The sequence below is a fragment of the Martes martes genome (assembly GCF_963455335.1).
Source record: "Martes martes genome assembly, chromosome: X".
NCBI lineage: Eukaryota > Metazoa > Chordata > Mammalia > Carnivora > Mustelidae > Martes > Martes martes.
The window spans coordinates 92,545,887-92,562,698 of record NC_137897.1 but is presented as its reverse complement, the minus strand read 5'-3'; the positions used below and the strand labels follow the sequence as shown (position 1 = coordinate 92,562,698).

The 16,812-nt window shown below is 44.7% G+C and overlaps 1 protein-coding gene across 1 annotated transcript; it reads left to right on the top strand.

Annotated features, from left to right (window-relative positions):
* The first annotated feature begins 778 nt into the window (after positions 1 to 778).
* NKRF (NFKB repressing factor) lies at positions 779 to 16,544 on the top strand. The gene is made up of 3 exons (XM_080795402.1): positions 779 to 1,514; positions 12,387 to 12,517; positions 13,566 to 16,544. The coding sequence occupies exons 1-3, from the start codon at positions 1,249 to 1,251 to the stop codon at positions 15,521 to 15,523; spliced, it is 2,355 nt and encodes a 784-aa protein (XP_080651528.1). The 5' UTR covers positions 779 to 1,248; the 3' UTR covers positions 15,524 to 16,544.
* Positions 16,545 to 16,812: the final 268 nt, after the last annotated feature.

Genomic DNA, 16,812 nt, shown 5'->3' with positions numbered 1-16,812 from the left:
CAGTAGGTGCTGTATAAATTCCCGCTGGGAGATATTTGTTGATTACTTGAATATCGCAGGTTGGCGGCAGACAGAGACTGAAGAAACTGCCCGGAGCAGATCCACAGGTGGAGTGATACGTTCGACGAACGAGTGAGTTAGCCATTTGCTGCTGTGCAGCTTTTAACCCTCTTATTTGCGCTCGTTTTGTATTTTGTCATATTTTGCACGTTTTAAATTCATACATGACATACAGAATTATTTGCAGTTGCGATCAGAACTGTGTAAAGATGGTGTCTGTATTTGTCAGCAGTTGGAATGGCATATGGATGATACAAGTGTCTAACTTGAGAAGTAGCGCTGTGGTAATTTTCTTTGCCATACAGTATTACATTTTCCTTATGTTTACACAATAAAATACAAAGTTAATAACACACCATGCAGAGGTTTCCAAGCTAGCCTCTGAAGAAAAGGCGCCTTGGAGAGCTGACATTAAAAAAAAAAGAAGGTGTAAAATCCAAATCTACGTCCCCCGTCCCCGCCTCCCCCCCCCCAAAAAAGGGCACGGTCCCACTGTCGCACCGCTCAAAAACCCAGGCAAAAGCCACCAGGCGAGCCGTTGTGCCAACAATCATCTGAGGACGCCTTCCAGGGATTTGAGGGAATCATATTCCCGAACTGTAGAGAACCTTCCAAAATTGCCTTCCCAAAGTCCCCGCCCTCCGCTTGTCACCGTAGTGCGTCAAAGGCCCGTCGTCACAGAAGGGAAAAATGGACTTCGCGCGAGATTCGGCGACGGGATTTCGAAGTTAGGGAACAGCCGCGGCGCACGCGCGCTGGCCTCACAACCTCGGGGCGGCACGCGGGTAGGTAGCCTAGAGCCCAGAGGAGGGGGAGCAGAGCGTGCTGGTGTCTCCCCCGCCCACCGGTCACCGCGCAGTGCGTGGGTCTGCGGGTCGCTGGAGGTGCGGAGCACCGGGCCGGGCCGGCCTCCCCGGCGCGCGTGTGACCGCGACGGGCGTCCTCCTGCGCCTCCACGAGTTGGAGGAGTGCCGCCGGCGTGCGCCCCGGCATCGGGACGTGAGCTCGTGCTCGCCTTTTCCTTTTTAACGGTCACCCCTCCACGCACACACTCCAGTCCCCTGCGAGTTGGTCTTCACGCCTCGGCGCGCCCCTCCTCACGCGACCCCTCCCACCGGCCCCCGTCCCCGTTCGTTCTTGGTGGGTAGCCGGCTTCATCCCTGGGGTCCCTGCTTGGGGGCGGAGAAGATGGCTGGCGGACGTCTGCTGCTGGGGGGCGACTTCCTGTCGCCGCCGCCGCTGCCCCCCCTCCCGCCGCCGCCGCTGCCGCCCCTCCCGCCGCCCCCGCCCGAGCCAGTGCTGGAGCAGTGGCGCTATAGCCACGAAAGTGACTGGCAGTGGGCTCTGCGGCGCAGCTTCATCTGTCGCCACCTGCACAGCTATCCCGGGGCTGCCCTGGACCAGCTCCTCGCGCTCTCCGCCGCCTGGACCAACCACGTTTTCCTGGGCTGCAGGTGAGGAGAGTGTGAGGGTCGGCTTAGGGACCCGGTAGGGGTCTCGGGGATGGGATTCGGGACAGAGACGGGGGCAGGGTACGGACGAGGGCTTAGAGGCTGGAGATCTGGAGGTGCTGGAGGACACCAGAGGATTCAGTACTGGTCTGGGGGGTCGGCCGAGCGAGGTGGTGGAGGATGACATAAGAGCCAGAAGAAGGGTGCGGGGATCGCGAGAGCAGCTCTTCCAGGACCAGGGATGGAGATGAAGCAGCAGCTGGAAGGGGATTGTTGAGGGGTGGTCATTGTGGCGGTGGTTTTGGAGGGCGTGGGAAATGACGAAGAGCAGAATCTCGGACCTGCGTAGGACCTTGCAAGGATGCGGTATCAGCAGAGATACTCGACAGTAGGGGCTTCGAGGGTCTGCGGGCGGAGTGGGGAGGTGTGGGGGCCGAAGGGAACCCTGCTAGTCTCCCTGACCACTCCCTCTCTTCATCCCCATTAAATAAAACAGCACCAGCCCCCCGGCGGGGTTTTACTGTCTTCTCCTGGGGAAGCGGTTTGTATGAGGTCTCTCAGCCGCAGGGTCCGCCTTGCTTGTGGATTTGCGCATAATGTGTCTGGACGCAAACAAAGAGATGGATATATTTTACTCTAAAAATGAATTGCTCTCCTTTCACCATAAATGTGATCAGGAGAATTAATATTTGGCCTCTGGGTGAGCCTTTAGGGGTGTGTGTGTGTGTGCGCGCGTGTGTACCCCCCCTTTCCTAGAACCTGGTGCGCCTTCTGAACAGGCCTCTTTTAGAGCTCTTTGCATTCAATGGAGACTGCAGTATGGTTCAAGCGCATTTTTTTTAAACGGACTACTTGGACCTCTGTCCTTCTGCACCCCCAAATCGGTCCTAGACTAATCATTCCTTTGAAAGACGGAGGAGACGCTTCTTTTTTTGGACACTCCTGCCTCACGGTTAATTTTTTATTAGGAAGGATGAGAAATTCTGGAAAATGATCAGATCAAATTCAGTCAGTTCAGTTCTAGGAATGACCATAACAGATACAGAAAAATAGTATTGTCCACGTCTACCATTAATTGTTGAACACAGTCTCTAGTGTATACTGTTTTCCTCTGATCACCAAAATTTATTTTTTCCTATTTTCTCTAGGTTAGTATAATTTCTGCCTCCAGAGACAATGATTATTTTACTGGAGGAACTGGTTACAACTGGGGAAACCTCAGTTATTAATCAATTCGGATAAATCTAATTGACCTTCACTTAACAATATTGTTTTTGCAGTTGAAAAGTACCTTTATTCTATAATCATACATTTCCTTGATATCACAGAAGGCCATGGGAAACCTGAATCCTGAAAAAAAATTTACATGGGGGAGAATAGCTATCCTTTGTGTTAATAATAAATCTTACCTTCCCACAAGAACATAAGCTCTTTTGGGAAAGAGATTTTTGCTTTCTTGTTCACACTTTATCTTCAGTGCCTAGAATAGTGTCTTCTGCACGATGGCCACTCAATAAATATGTATGGGATAACAGATGAGTATAACTTTATAATGTACAACATATTTTATTTATGTATCTCTCTTAATACAACAACCTTGGGAATTAGGTGATATCTCATTTTTACAGCTAAGTCAATGGAGGCCAAGAAGTTAAGTGACTTTTCCAAGGTCCCACAGTTGGGACTAGGACTCAGGTCTTCTAGTGCTCTTTCCACTGAGACACGGCTGCTGTATTTGGGAAGGATGGACCAGGAGTGAAAGCAAGTAACTGACACAAGCCACATCATTATTATATCTCAGGATTTCATTCCAAGAACAACAGCCCTTTATATAACCAGGGCATTAACCAGCACAAAGCAGGCCAGTGGTAGTTGGTGTTAAAAGCTTAAGCATCCGGGACATTTTGTGTGTGTGTGCACTCGCCTGAGCACATCTGTGTGTAGGGTGTGTGTGTAACAAGATGAATGAACATATATATGTACACAGACATACACACATTTCGTGTCACATTTTAGTTAGGTCAGTTCTGTCACTACAAGAATTGCCATAACATTATCAGATAGCTTAACTGAAGAATGTTTACATTGTATCTGATAACATAGATACAGGAGAAAGGGAAGGGGCAAAAAAGAATCTTGGAAGCCAGGGACCACATGCAGTGTTCCATGTTAGTCAGGCTTCATCCAGCTGTCAGCTTTGGTGGGGGGGGTGTAAATCTGCATTCCAGTACTTCTTAAGGTAGATGTTGGCAGAGTCATTTTCTGGTCTGTTCTTCTATGACAGAAGATTGTTCTCTCAAGGGAACTGCAGAATACATGGTGTAGCAGCCTATTCTAAATTTAATTGTTGCTTTGTGGTTCATCCCTTGACTTTGGGAACAGGTTGTAAACAGTAGCACCCCCCACCCCGCCCTGCAAAGAAGGGCTTTCTGTGTTCCCTTTTAGTTAGGGCCAAAATAACTCCTAGGTCAGGGGTATCTTTGAAAACTCCTTCATCATAAGACCAAGACAGGAGGTGCTCACACGTTTAGGGAGGCACGCTGTGTTTCATTTCTTTTGGTGATAGTGGTGATTTTCATGGTACAAGCTTGACTATCTTGATTCTGCAGCAGTGGTTCTCAAACTTACGTGAGCATCACAGTCAGCTGTCGGGCTTGTTGAAACACAGATTGCTGGGGCCCCACCCCAGGCTTTCTGATTCAGTAGGTCTGAAGCAGGACCCCTGAATCTGCATTTTTAACAAGTTCCCAGGTGATACTGATGATCAGGTGATGCTGGTCCGGTGATTATACCATGAGAACCACTGCTTTATAGGATAAAATAAAGCAGTGCTTTTCCAGTCTGCTTTTTGATAATTTTTTTCCCTCATGGTCCAGGCAACCAGGAAGCTCAAATAGCTGAAATTCTTTCTCTTCACTGTTTTGTCTGTTTCGTAAAAGTAAACAACCTGTCAAAAGATTTTTTCCTGCAAGAAATTTCTAAGATATGTCTTGTGGCAAATGAAAGGTTAATGCAGGTAGGTGGGGAGATGGGGTAACTGGGCGGTGGGCGTGAAGGAGGGCACTTGATGGAATGAGCACTGGGTGTTATGGGAAACTGATGAATCACTAAATTCTATCCCTGAAACAAACAAACAAAAAAAAGGTGCAGTCTTCTAAGCAACTGTATCTATAGCACTCACGTAATTGTTCCTAGCAATGTCTGGGAACCATACAATTTTTACTTAAGAACTGTAGATAATGGGGCGCCTGAGTGGCTCAGTGGGTTAAAGCCTCTGCCTTCGGCTCAGGTCATGATCTCAGGGTCCTGGGTTCGAGCCCCGCATCAGGCTCTCTGCTCGGCAGGGAGCCTGCTTCCTCCTCTCTCTGCCTGCCTCTCTGCCTACTTGTGGTCTCTGTCTGTCAAATGAATGAATAAAAGCTTAAAAAAAACTGTAGATAATGTATCTATACTTAATAAAGCAGAATGTTTGGTTAACTAGAGCATTCAGGTTTTCGATGGTTCTTCATCAATGGGATTAGAAGCAGAATCCTGGCCTGTTGATTTTTGATGAGATATTTATAGGAAAAATGTATCTTAAAATGAAACCAGGTTTGCTGCCTTGATTATTGTCTCTTCCTTGTTGCTATGAGACTGATTTTTGGAAGGCAGGTGCCAGTTGAGCTCGTGTTGTGAACCTAACTATGCACATAGGTGGCCTGCATCTAAAGAGATGGGAGTGGGGCCTTTCAAAAGATTTGTCAATAATCTGACTGTGGGTTATTCCCTTATGATGTTAAGAGTCTTATTAATAGTTTTGAATAAATAATTTTATACTCGGAAATTCTGATCTTTGTTTAGTTTTCAAACCTCAGCTGTTCTTTGGACCTAGAAGAACAATTGAATAAATTTTTTAAAATTTGGGGAGCATTACTACATATTTGTTAAATTTCAGGTGCATTGTAGATCATAAGTATGCACCTGTCTTTTTCCAAGAATGTAAGATTCATGGAGTCACATGTCTTTGTCCATTATAAATCATCTTTATGTATGCCAGGCATGGTGGGACAGTTGAATAGCATCCTGATTTCCAAAAGCTTGGTACAAAATAAGCTATTTTTGAAAACCCTGAAGACCTGCTGAGGTTTTCTTGGTTTTGTTTTTTTAAGCATTTATGATCAAATGGGTAAATTAACAGACTTAAATATATAATATGCATGCATCTCAAAATTACTGTATTAGATTTGCCTTAATGATACTTTGCATCATGGTATCTCCATAAGGTAAAATATTATATAGCCATTAAAACTCATGTGGTAATGACATAGAAAAAAAACCTATGATCTCATGAATTAAGAACAACCTCCCACCCTACCAGAGTGCAGATCAGCATAGATGATCTGTAGGAGATATGGAGGGGAGGCGGCGATATGGAAAGCATAGAGAAAGGAAAGAAAGTAAACTCCAGATGTTAATGAGGTTATTAGTCGTTGGGTTTGTAGGTGCTTTTCTTGGTGGGTTCTCTAAAATTTCTGGAGGAAAGGTGACACTTCATTATTTTAAAGATTTATTTGTTTATTTAAGAGAGCAGGAGTGGGGGCAGAGAGAGAGAAGAGAGAGAAAATCTCAAGCTGACTCAGCGCTGAGCACAGAGCCTGAGGCAGGGCTCAATCTCACGACCCCGAGATCAGGGCCTCAGCTGAAATCAAGAGTCAGAGGCTTAACCACTTAACCGACTGCACCACCCAGGCACCCCTTATAGCAGATTTCAAAGTAACGCCTTTATGGGCTCCTGGGTGGCACAGTCAGTTAAGCGAACATTCTTGATTTCAGCCCGTCCTCATCTGAGGGTCTTGAGATCCAGCCCTGCCTCAGCCTCTGCTCAGAATGGAGTCAGCCTGGGATTTTCTCTCCCTCTCCCTGCTGGTGCGCTCCCTCTCTTTCTCTAAAATAAATAAACAGATCTTTTAAAAATAAGTAAACCTACTCTGAAAAAATACATAATGGAAACTGGTGTACTCTCTCTTTCTGTAAAATAAATAAGCAAATCTTTTAAAAATAAGTAAATCTACTATGCAAAAACACATAATGGAAGCCAGTAATGAAAGTTTAACTGGCTTGGCTTATTTAAAATTTGTGGAACCACTTCTTTGTTCTTGGATAGCTATTCTCTGAAGAATTTTAGAAATGGGAATAAAATAAAATAAGACCTAGTGGTTTTATTGAAGACTCTAGATTAATTTTTGCATTGTTCTCTGAATAGTCAAGAGTCAGAGTCAGGTACTATACAGTCTTTTCTGTTATTGTTGGAGCTGGTTGGGTTTCCTCAGTATTATGACTTCCTAATAAAGGACTGAGAAGCTGACTGTGTTCACAGCCTACGCAAAGGTTTATTTTTATAGCCCATGGGTGACATTGAATTTTGTGGCAGATGTAATGAATAGGGAACAGGAAGTAGGTATATAATCATTACTACTGCTGGAAGAAGCCTGAGAGAAAAGTGAATGGAATGAGCCCCAAATGCATCATTTGTGCAGGCTGTATGTCTGACATACATGGCGTTTATAGTTGTACACCGTATTTGCGATCAGGCTGGAGTGGAAGTCTGGAGAATTTTGGCTGGAACTCACAGTGAGTGGCTTGAGTGTAGTACAATTCAGGTAGCAAAAGTGGCATCACCAGTTCAAGATTTATAGACTTTCATTTTCATAATCTTCTGTTTTCATCCTGTACCTTGGAATTTGGACTCCCAAGTCTGAATGGAAGTGATACATAGAAAGCACGGTGTTTTAGGCTGTACTCTCTTTTTCTTTTCTTTTCTTTTTTTTTGGCTATATAAGAATAAATGAAAATAAAATTACTTTTGGCATTTAAATACTGATGTTAGCAGCAGCAGTAGGAGCAATTATCAGTGGGAAATGCGGGTTAAAACCAAGCTAGCTTGTACTGGTCTCCGTGAAGCCCACCGTGTCCTGACTTCTCAGCTTTGCAAGGAAAGATGTCTGCTGGGTGTGGAACTGGTTGGGCCAAAAGTGGAAGATGTTACCCTCCTTCAGGTTCAGAACCTATTCATGTCAAGGCATGATAGTTACTCATATTCAGAACTTTCTTCCCAAATGCCACCAGGCATCTCTTTTGATCATAGGCCAGGAAAGGCTCTCAAGGGAGGAAGGGTGAGTAGGTCCCCACGATAACAAGGACTTCATTTGAGCCTCTATGTTTGTTTCTCTGCAGTTACAGGATATTCTGTCAAGCAGCCAACCTACTTTATAAGGAAGCCTTTTAAATATTGTATATCTTAAAGCTATTTATTGTGGAAAAAAATCAAACACAAACGTTAAAGAGTTTAGTGGACCTCCATGTCCCCTCACTCAGCTCCAGCAGTGTCAACAGTTTGTGTCATGCTGCCCTTCTCATGTCTTCGGTTGTGCCCCCAGTTTTTCTTGTGGGAGATAGTCTGGAGTATATTAAAGAAAATCTTGGGGCGCCTGGGTGGCTCAGTGGGTTAAAGCCTCTGCCTTCAGCTCAGGTCATGATCCCAGGGTCCTGGGATCGAGCCCCATATCAGGCTCTCTGCTCAGCGGGGAGCCTACCTCCCCCTCTCTTTCTGCCTGCCTCTCTGCCTACTTGTGATCTCTGTCTGTCAAATAAATAAATAAAATCTTAAAAAAAAATCTTGACATCATTTCCCCTGCGAATACTTCAGTATGTATCTGTCCTGGACAAGAGTTTTTATTTTTATTTTTTTTCATGGGAGGAGGGGCAGAGGGAGAGAAAGAGAATCTTAAGCAGGGCCTGCTGAGCATTGAGCCCATCACTGGGCTCTGTCTCACAACCCTGAGACCATGACCTGAGCCAAAATCAGGAGTCGGATGATTAACCAACACAGCCACCCAGGTGCCTCACAGGTAAGAATTTTTACAAATAGAGTCCTGATAGGGGTGCCTGGGTGATCTCAGCTCAGAGCTCAGGTCTTGATCTCAGGGTTGTGAGTTCAAGCCCCATGTTGGGCTCCATGCTGGGTGTGGAGCCTACTTTAAAAATAGGGCGCCTGGGTGGCTCAGTCTTTAAGCATCTACCTTTGGCTTAGGTCACGATTCCAGGGTCCTGGGATGGAGCCCTGCATTGGGCTCCCTGCTCTGCAGGAAGCCTGCTTCTCCCTCTGCCACTTCCCCTGCTTGTGTTCCCTCTCTCGCTGTGTCTCTCTGTCAAATAAAGTATTTTAAAAACTAGAGTCATAATACCATTGTTTATACTCAACAAAATTAACAGTAATTTCTTTTTTTTTTTTTTAAAAGATTTTATTTATTTGACAGAGAGATCACAAGTAGGCAGAGAGGCAGGCAGAGAGAGAGGGTAAAGCAGGCTCCACACCAAGGAGAGAGCCTGATGTGGGGCTCGATCCCAGGACCCTGAGATCATGACCTGAGCCGAAGGCAGAGGCTTAAACCCACTGAGCCACCCAGGTGCCCCTTAACAGTAATTTCTTAAAACCCATGGTCAGTTTTCCCCGTTGTCTCAAAGTATATTTTTTTCAATTTTATTTTTAAGTAATCTTGTACACCCAACATGGGGCTCAAACTCACAACTCCGAGATCGAGAGTCACATGCTGTACGGACTGAGCCAGCCAGTGCCCCTCATTTGTATTTTGGTTTGATTCATGATCCATACCAGGTCCATGCATTGTATTTGGTTCATCTGTCTCCTTTAATCTATAACCGCATTCCCCTATCTGTTTATTTTCATGCTGTTGATTTGACGAAGAAACTGGATTGTCACATAGTGTTTCCTTCACTGGCTATGTTCTTACGGTGATGTTTAACATATTTCTGGGAGTGAAGGACTTGCTTAGGTTCAGGTTCAGTTATTTGAAGGACAATACTTTATAGATAGTGTGTTATATTTCCTGTCATATCATATAAGGGACACATGTCTGCTTGTCTCATTTTTTAGTGATACTAAGATTATAAAGTTCCCATCAACTTTTTAATTTTTATTTTATTTCTTTAAAAGATTTTATTTATTTATTTGACACAGATCAGAAGTAGGCAGAGAGGGAGAAACAGGGTCCCCACTGAGCAGAGAGCCCGATGCAGGGCTCAATCCCAGGACCCTGAGACCATGACCTGAGCCGAAGGCAGAGGCTTAACCCTCTGAGCCACCCAGGTGCCCCCCCATCAACTTTTTTTAATCAAAATTTTTATTGAGATAATTATAGATTCACATGCAGTTGTAGGAAATAATACAAAGAGATGCCCTGCATTCTTTACCCAGTTCTCCCAGTGGTAATGTTTTGCAGAATTATTGTGTGTTATCAAAACTATGACAGTGATATTGTTAACAATCCACTGATTTTATTCAGTCTCCCAGTTTTACTAGTACTGTGTGTGTGTGTGTGTGTGTGTATGCACGCATGTGTTTTTGGTTGAAACAATATTGCATGTGGAGGTTTGTGTATCCACTGCCACATTCAAGATATTGAATAGTTTCAGTACTACAAGGATCCCTCACATCACGCTTTTATAACCACATCCGGGGCGCCTGGGTGGCCCAGTCAGTTAAGCATCTGCCTCTGGCTCAGGTCATGATCCCAGGGTCCTGGGATTGAGCCCTGCATCAGGCTCCTTGCTCAACAGGGAGCCTGCTTCTCCCTCTGCTGCCACTCCCCCTGCTGTGTGCACGTGCTCTCTCTCTCTCTGACAGATAAATAAAATCTTTAAAAACAAACAGATCACATCCGTTTCCTTCCCACTCACCATGGTATTGTGTGTATCAGTAGTTTACTTCGTATTGCTGAGTAGTGTTCTGAGGGGTGCGCGTACCAGTTTGACCATCTGCCTGTTGACGGACTTCTGAGCGGATTGCAGTTTTTGGCAGTTACAAATAAAACTGCTGTGAGCATTCACGTACAGGTTTTTGTGTGAATGTAAGTTTTGATTTCTCTGAGATAAATGGCTCCAAAAAAGGGGTCATTGCTAGGTTATGTGGTAATTGCATGTTTAATTTTATAAGACGCTTCCAAGTTGTTTTCCAGAGTGGCCGTACGATTCTACATTCCCTCCAGCGGTCGATGAACGGTCCAGTTCCTCTGTGGCCTTGCCAGCATTCGATGTTGTCGCTCTTTTTTACTTTAGCCATTCTGAGGGTGCATAGTGATACCTCATTGTGGTTTTAAGTTACATCTCTCTCTGGTTAATGATGTTGACCGTCTTTTCATGTGCTTATTTGCAATATATGTGTCTTCTTTGGTTAAATGTTCTGTTCATGTCTTTTTGTTCATACACACACATATACATATATATATATATATATATATAGTTGCATTTTGAGAGATTGTTATACTGCATACTAGTTTTTGTGGAGTTTTTTTTTGGGGGGGGGGGCGGGTCAGGTGTTTGGTTTGTAAATATCTCTCCCAGTCTGTAGCTTGTCTTTTGTCCTCTCACAGGGGCTTTGAGAGCAAAAGTTTTTAATTTTGATGAAGTCCATTTTATCAGTTTTTCCTTTTATGGATCTTGCTTTTGGTGTCAAGTATGAGAACTGTTGGCCTAGCCCTAGATTCTGAAGATTTTCTATGTTTTTTTTTTTTTTAAGATTTTATTTATTTATTTATTTATTTGACAGAGATCAAAGTAGGCAGAGAGCGGGGGGGAGGGGGATGCAGGCTCCCCGCAGAGCAGAGAGCCCTATGTGGGACTCGATCCCAGAACCCTGAGACTATGACCTGAGCTGAAGGCAGAGGCTTTAACCCACTGAGCCACACAGGCGCCCTGTTTGTTTGTTTTTTTTAATAATTAGTTTTACATTTTACATTTAGGTCTGTGACACATTTTCAATGAATTTTGGGATGAGAAGTGAGGTTGGGGTTCGTTGCCCACTTACTCCAGCACCATTTACTGAAAAGCATGGCCTCCTCTATTGAGTTGCTTTTGCGACTTGAACATGTTTCTGGGGGTCTCTTTCTGGGTTCTTCCCCATCAGCTTTTCACCTCATAGGCCTAGCAGCCACTGATGATGATTATTTTATGATGGGTTGCAGAATGGCAGTAGTCTATAGTTCTTCCAGTTACTAGCTGGAATGCTTCCATAAAAGAGATTTTTCTCATTGACTCTTAGTTACTCTGATGTACAATTTGTACAGAAAAATACCAGATAAATGCTTGCTTTCTTCCTTTAATATTACCTGTTTGGGGAGTAATGACTTGATTCCCTGCTGTCTTCCAAAGGTGACCAGTAATGAGTTTTTAAGTATCATTGTAAACTAACAGATTGTTAGTATATTTGTTGTGTCTGAATCCACTGCAGGTCATTATTCTCATTGCTACTCTGGTTGGCTTACTTTGCCGGTAGGAATATGTTCACATTGGCTTTTGAGTCCATTTGACACAACTCCTGAGGCCTTTCACAGCTTCCTTGTTTCCAGGCACAGGAATATCTCCCAGGTTCATCTTGTACATTTCCTCCCCCAGACTTGGAATCAGCCATTTCTCTAAGGACCCTGATTCTTTTTTATGGGAAATGGTAAAAACCACAGTCTGGATGTCAATATCCCAGCCACTCTTAACACTCTGAGTACTTCTGTAAATACACAGATGCAGTTATTTACACATGATATACATATACGATAGAAGTCATGAGTTGATATGGATGCTTTTAATTCAAATTAAAAGATCTTCCCTTAAGTGTCTTGCTTTTATGTTCCTATGTCTTCTAATGACAGTAACATAATTACCCTTTTGATAGGTAAATATTATAGGACACATTCTTTAGTTTTAGAGCTAAGATACTCTGTTGACATAGTCCTGTGGGAGCAATTACAAGATGACCTCATGTAGAAGCTTTTTAAAAACTGCATTCGTATCTGTTTTAACTGTAGATTCTATTAATTTAAATAGGTACAGCCCACGCCTGATGGAAAAAATTCTCCAAATGGCTGAAGGTATTGATATTGGGGAGATGCCTTCATATGATCTGATGCTGTCCAAACCTTCCAAAGGTCAAAAACGTCACCTCTCGACATGTGACGGTGAGTATACTTGTTTCTGGAAGGTGGGGTTTGGAGAAACAACATGGCTTTTTAAAAAATGGTATGAGTGTGGTATATGGTCTTCAGTAACATTGGGAACATTGGATCTTACACAAATGTGAAAGAGTTTTAACTTAGTTATGTACAGTTTTGTTTTGTTTTGAGGATGCTGAAAGGAACTGAAAACTAAGAATACTGATGTCACACGATAACGCTATCCATAAAGTCCATGCCATGGAACCTCCGTCTAAGCAGAACAACCTTATACTCTGATCATTTGAACATCTAAGTAACTAAATGTTCTTGGATGGGTCCAAGACAGACCAGCTTTCTACTGAGCAGTGGTGTCGGGAGGAAGCTCCAGTGTCTGGTCTAGCCTCAACAGAGAGTCCTTCCACAGCGTTCAGTTCGCTGTCCCCCATAAATCACTGGTCTCCAGCTGCTGTTTGGTTCTAGAAATAAAATAGACCAAACCACCCTTTTGTGCAGAATGGGTCAGAACTAAGATTTTGAAGCTGAAAACCTTTGGGATCTTTTGATTATTATTTTTCATTTGATTTTTAGCCACAATCACATAAAGAACTGTGACAGAGTTACGTCTGCTGCCAAAGAGAGAGGCTGTGTACACGCCTCGGCTGTCACCTCTTTTGCGCTAGAGCCGTCTCTTCTGTTCACAGTTTTTTATGAAGGGTGCTCTCCAGCACAGGTGGGGTGAGATTATCCTGGAACAACCTGGTACACTTCACCTGTGTTTTACCTTGTTAGATACAGAAGCACCTACCAGTCACGTATGGTGGTGACCTGCCTACCTGATTCGGTGGCATATTTTCTGTCAACTTTCTTCCCTTACACGTGGGACAGGCAATATCCCTTCTTCTGCCAGAATCCTGTGTTGATATTTGAGTCCCTTCCCCTAAATGCCCTGAAGTTTTTGTGATGGGAAGTGTCTTGTACCAAAGTGCAAATGACACAGTTGGTACTGTCTTGCTGTTTGCTTCTTTTGAAATACTCCCTTTTTAATGAATTGTAAATTTCACTCATTCTATAGGTCAAAATCCTCCTAAAAAGCAAGCCGGTTCCAAATTGCATGCGAGACCTCGTTTTGAGCCTGTGCATTTTGTAGCTAGTAGTTCAAAGGATGAGAGACAGGAAGATCCCTATGGCCCTCAAACAAAAGAGGTAAATGAACAAACACATTTTGCCGGCATGCCAAGAGACATTTACCAAGATTATACTCAAGACTCTTTCAGTGTGCAAGATGGGAATTCTCAGTATTGTGATTCATCAGGATTTATTTTCACAAAAGAGCAGCCCGTAACAGCCAACATGTATTTTGACAGCGGGAACCCCGCCCCAAGCAGCACGTCGCAGCCGGCAAACCCTCAGTCGGGCCCTGAGCCTTCCCCGTCACAGACATTTCCTGAGTCGGTGGTAGCCGAGAAGCAGTACTTTATTGAAAAATTGACAGCGACTATCTGGAAGAACCTTTCGAACCCGGAGATGACTTCTGGCTCTGATAAAATCAATTACACCTATATGTTAACTCGGTGTATTCAGGCATGTAAGACAAATCCCGAGTACATATATGCTCCTTTAAAAGAGATCCCTCCTGCTGACATCCCCAAAAATAAAAAACTTCTAACAGACGGTTATGCGTGTGAAGTCAGATGCCAAAATATCTACTTAACCACCGGTTACGCCGGCAGCAAAAATGGGTCCAGGGATCGAGCTACTGAGCTAGCTGTGAAACTCCTGCAGAAGCGTATTGAAGTTCGAGTCGTCCGGCGGAAGTTCAAGCACACAGTCGGGGAGGACCTTGTGGTGTGTCAGGTCGGCATGCCCACCCATGACTTTCCTCCGGCCCTGAAGCCGCCAGAGGAGCTGGTGGTGCTCGCTAAAGACGCCTCCGGGCAGCCGATTTTTAACGCTTCCGCCAAACACTGGACCAATTTTGTCCTTACCGAAAACGCAAACGATGCGATCGGCATCCTCAACAATTCCGCCTCGTACAACAAGATGTCAGTCGAGTACAAGTATGAGATGATGCCAAACCGCACGTGGCGTTGCCGTGTGTTTCTGCAAGACCACTGCTTAGCTGAAGGTTATGGAACCAAAAAAACAAGTAAACACGCGGCTGCTGATGAGGCCTTGAAAATCCTCCAGAAAACACAGCCCACCTACCCCTCAGTCAAAAGTTCACAGTGCCAGACAGGCTCTTCACCCAGGGGATCTGGAAAGAAGAAAGATATAAAGGATCTGGTAGTTTACGAGAATTCTTCAAATCCGGTGTGCACCCTGAATGACACGGCCCAGTTCAACCGCATGACGGTCGAGTACGTCTACGAAAGAATGACGGGCCTCCGGTGGAAATGCAAGGTGATCCTCGAGAGTGAAGTGATCGCAGAAGCCGTCGGGGTGAAGAAGACGGTCAAATATGAAGCTGCCGGGGAAGCTGTGAAAACCCTTAAGAAGACCCAGCCAACCGTCATCAACAATTTGAAGAAGGGGGCTATCGAAGATGTGATTTCCAGAAATGAAATCCAGGGCCGCTCAGCGGAGGAGGCTTACAAACAACAGATCAAAGAAGACAACATAGGAAACCAGCTGCTGAGAAAGATGGGCTGGACGGGCGGTGGTTTAGGTAAATCTGGCGAGGGCATTCGGGAGCCCATCTCTGTCAAAGAGCAGCATAAGCGAGAAGGGCTCGGTCTTGACGTGGAGAGGGTGAACAAAATCGCCAAGAGAGATATTGAGCAGATCATCCGCAACTACGCCCGCTCCGAGAGCCACACGGATTTGACTTTCTCCACGGAGCTGACTAACGACGAGCGGAAGCAGATACACCAGATTGCCCAGAAGTACGGCCTTAAGAGTAAGTCGCACGGGGTCGGCCACGATAGGTACTTGGTGGTAGGAAGAAAAAGACGGAAGGAAGACCTACTAGATCAGCTCAAGCAGGAAGGCCAAGTGGGGCATTACGAGCTCGTGATGCCTCAAGCCAATTGAGCTCTTAACTAATTTATTTTGTAAACGCCCAAGGAGGCAGATGTGTGAATTAAAGAAATGCCACATGTCCTGGTTGCAGAGTACATTCATTCTTAAGATGTTTCACCTTGTTCATTTCCTATAGTGCTCTATTAGCTATCAGAACCTGAAGAATTCTGTCTGCCCGTATTAGCTTCGGTCCCGCAGATGATATTGTGCAGTTACTGTTTGTGTCTTTCATATTGCTGTGTCCCTCCGATTTTAGTAGTTTGTACAAAGCAAGAACACGTATCGCAATGGAATTTCACCCCGAGAAGGAAATTCCCATTTTAAAGGGCATAGCACAGCAGCCTGCAACAGTAGTGATGTTGACCGCGATGACGGTCAAACTCCAGTCTGAACTTCAGACTTCCTGAAGACACTGGGTCGTTTTGTATTACTATTTTCATCTTTGTGTGAAGCCAGTTCAAGAATGTTTAACGGTAAATTGTGCTGTACGTGTAAATGTCCTTCCCGACTAAATGATGTAAAACTTTCTTAAAGTAATTTTAGTGTTCATTTATTTATAACTTCTACCATGTGGTTTCTGGAATATTGGAAGTGATTTACTGTTACCTTGTGGTATATGAGTTTTAACAAATCCTAGTCTTCATGCCGAGAGAGCACTACTTGAGAGAGCCGTTGAGAAGTTTCACAAACTTTGACCCAACCCGAAGGAAGGAAGCTGGAGCTGTTTGTCCTCGGGGCCTCACAGCGGGGCCTTGTAGCAACTCCGCGTTACAGCCGTCCCGCCGCCCGGGCGTGCGGCACAGCCTGGGTGGCCGCGGCCGTGGCAGGACCGGGTGAAAGACCGCAGACACACTGGTGCTTGGACGAAAAGGTCAGTCGGCCGGTCCCTCTCTCACACAGCTTATTAAGCCCCAAAAGCCAACTTTGTAACATATTTAAAACTGCTATTTTCGCTTATTTCTGGAATGTAAAAAAAAATGTATAAAAAAGAACTAGTGTATGCTTCCTGAATAAAAAGGAGCTGATGTTGATCAAAATGGCAGCGTGCTTATTTTGGGCAGCAGCCTAGGAGCCACACTTTGGGTTATCAGGAGACGGGAAGTGGCGTTTGCACAAAATGTTTCAACACCAGAGCATACGTGGGTGAACGTAATAACTTAGCCGAGATGAACAGCTGGTCGGTCACCCGTCACTTTCCTATGGACCAACACGCCGGCCACAACCAGACCTCCAGCTGTGTCCTTTTACGTGATTTTGGTCTTGTAGCTCCGATAAATCAAGTGTCACTATTTAGAGATGAA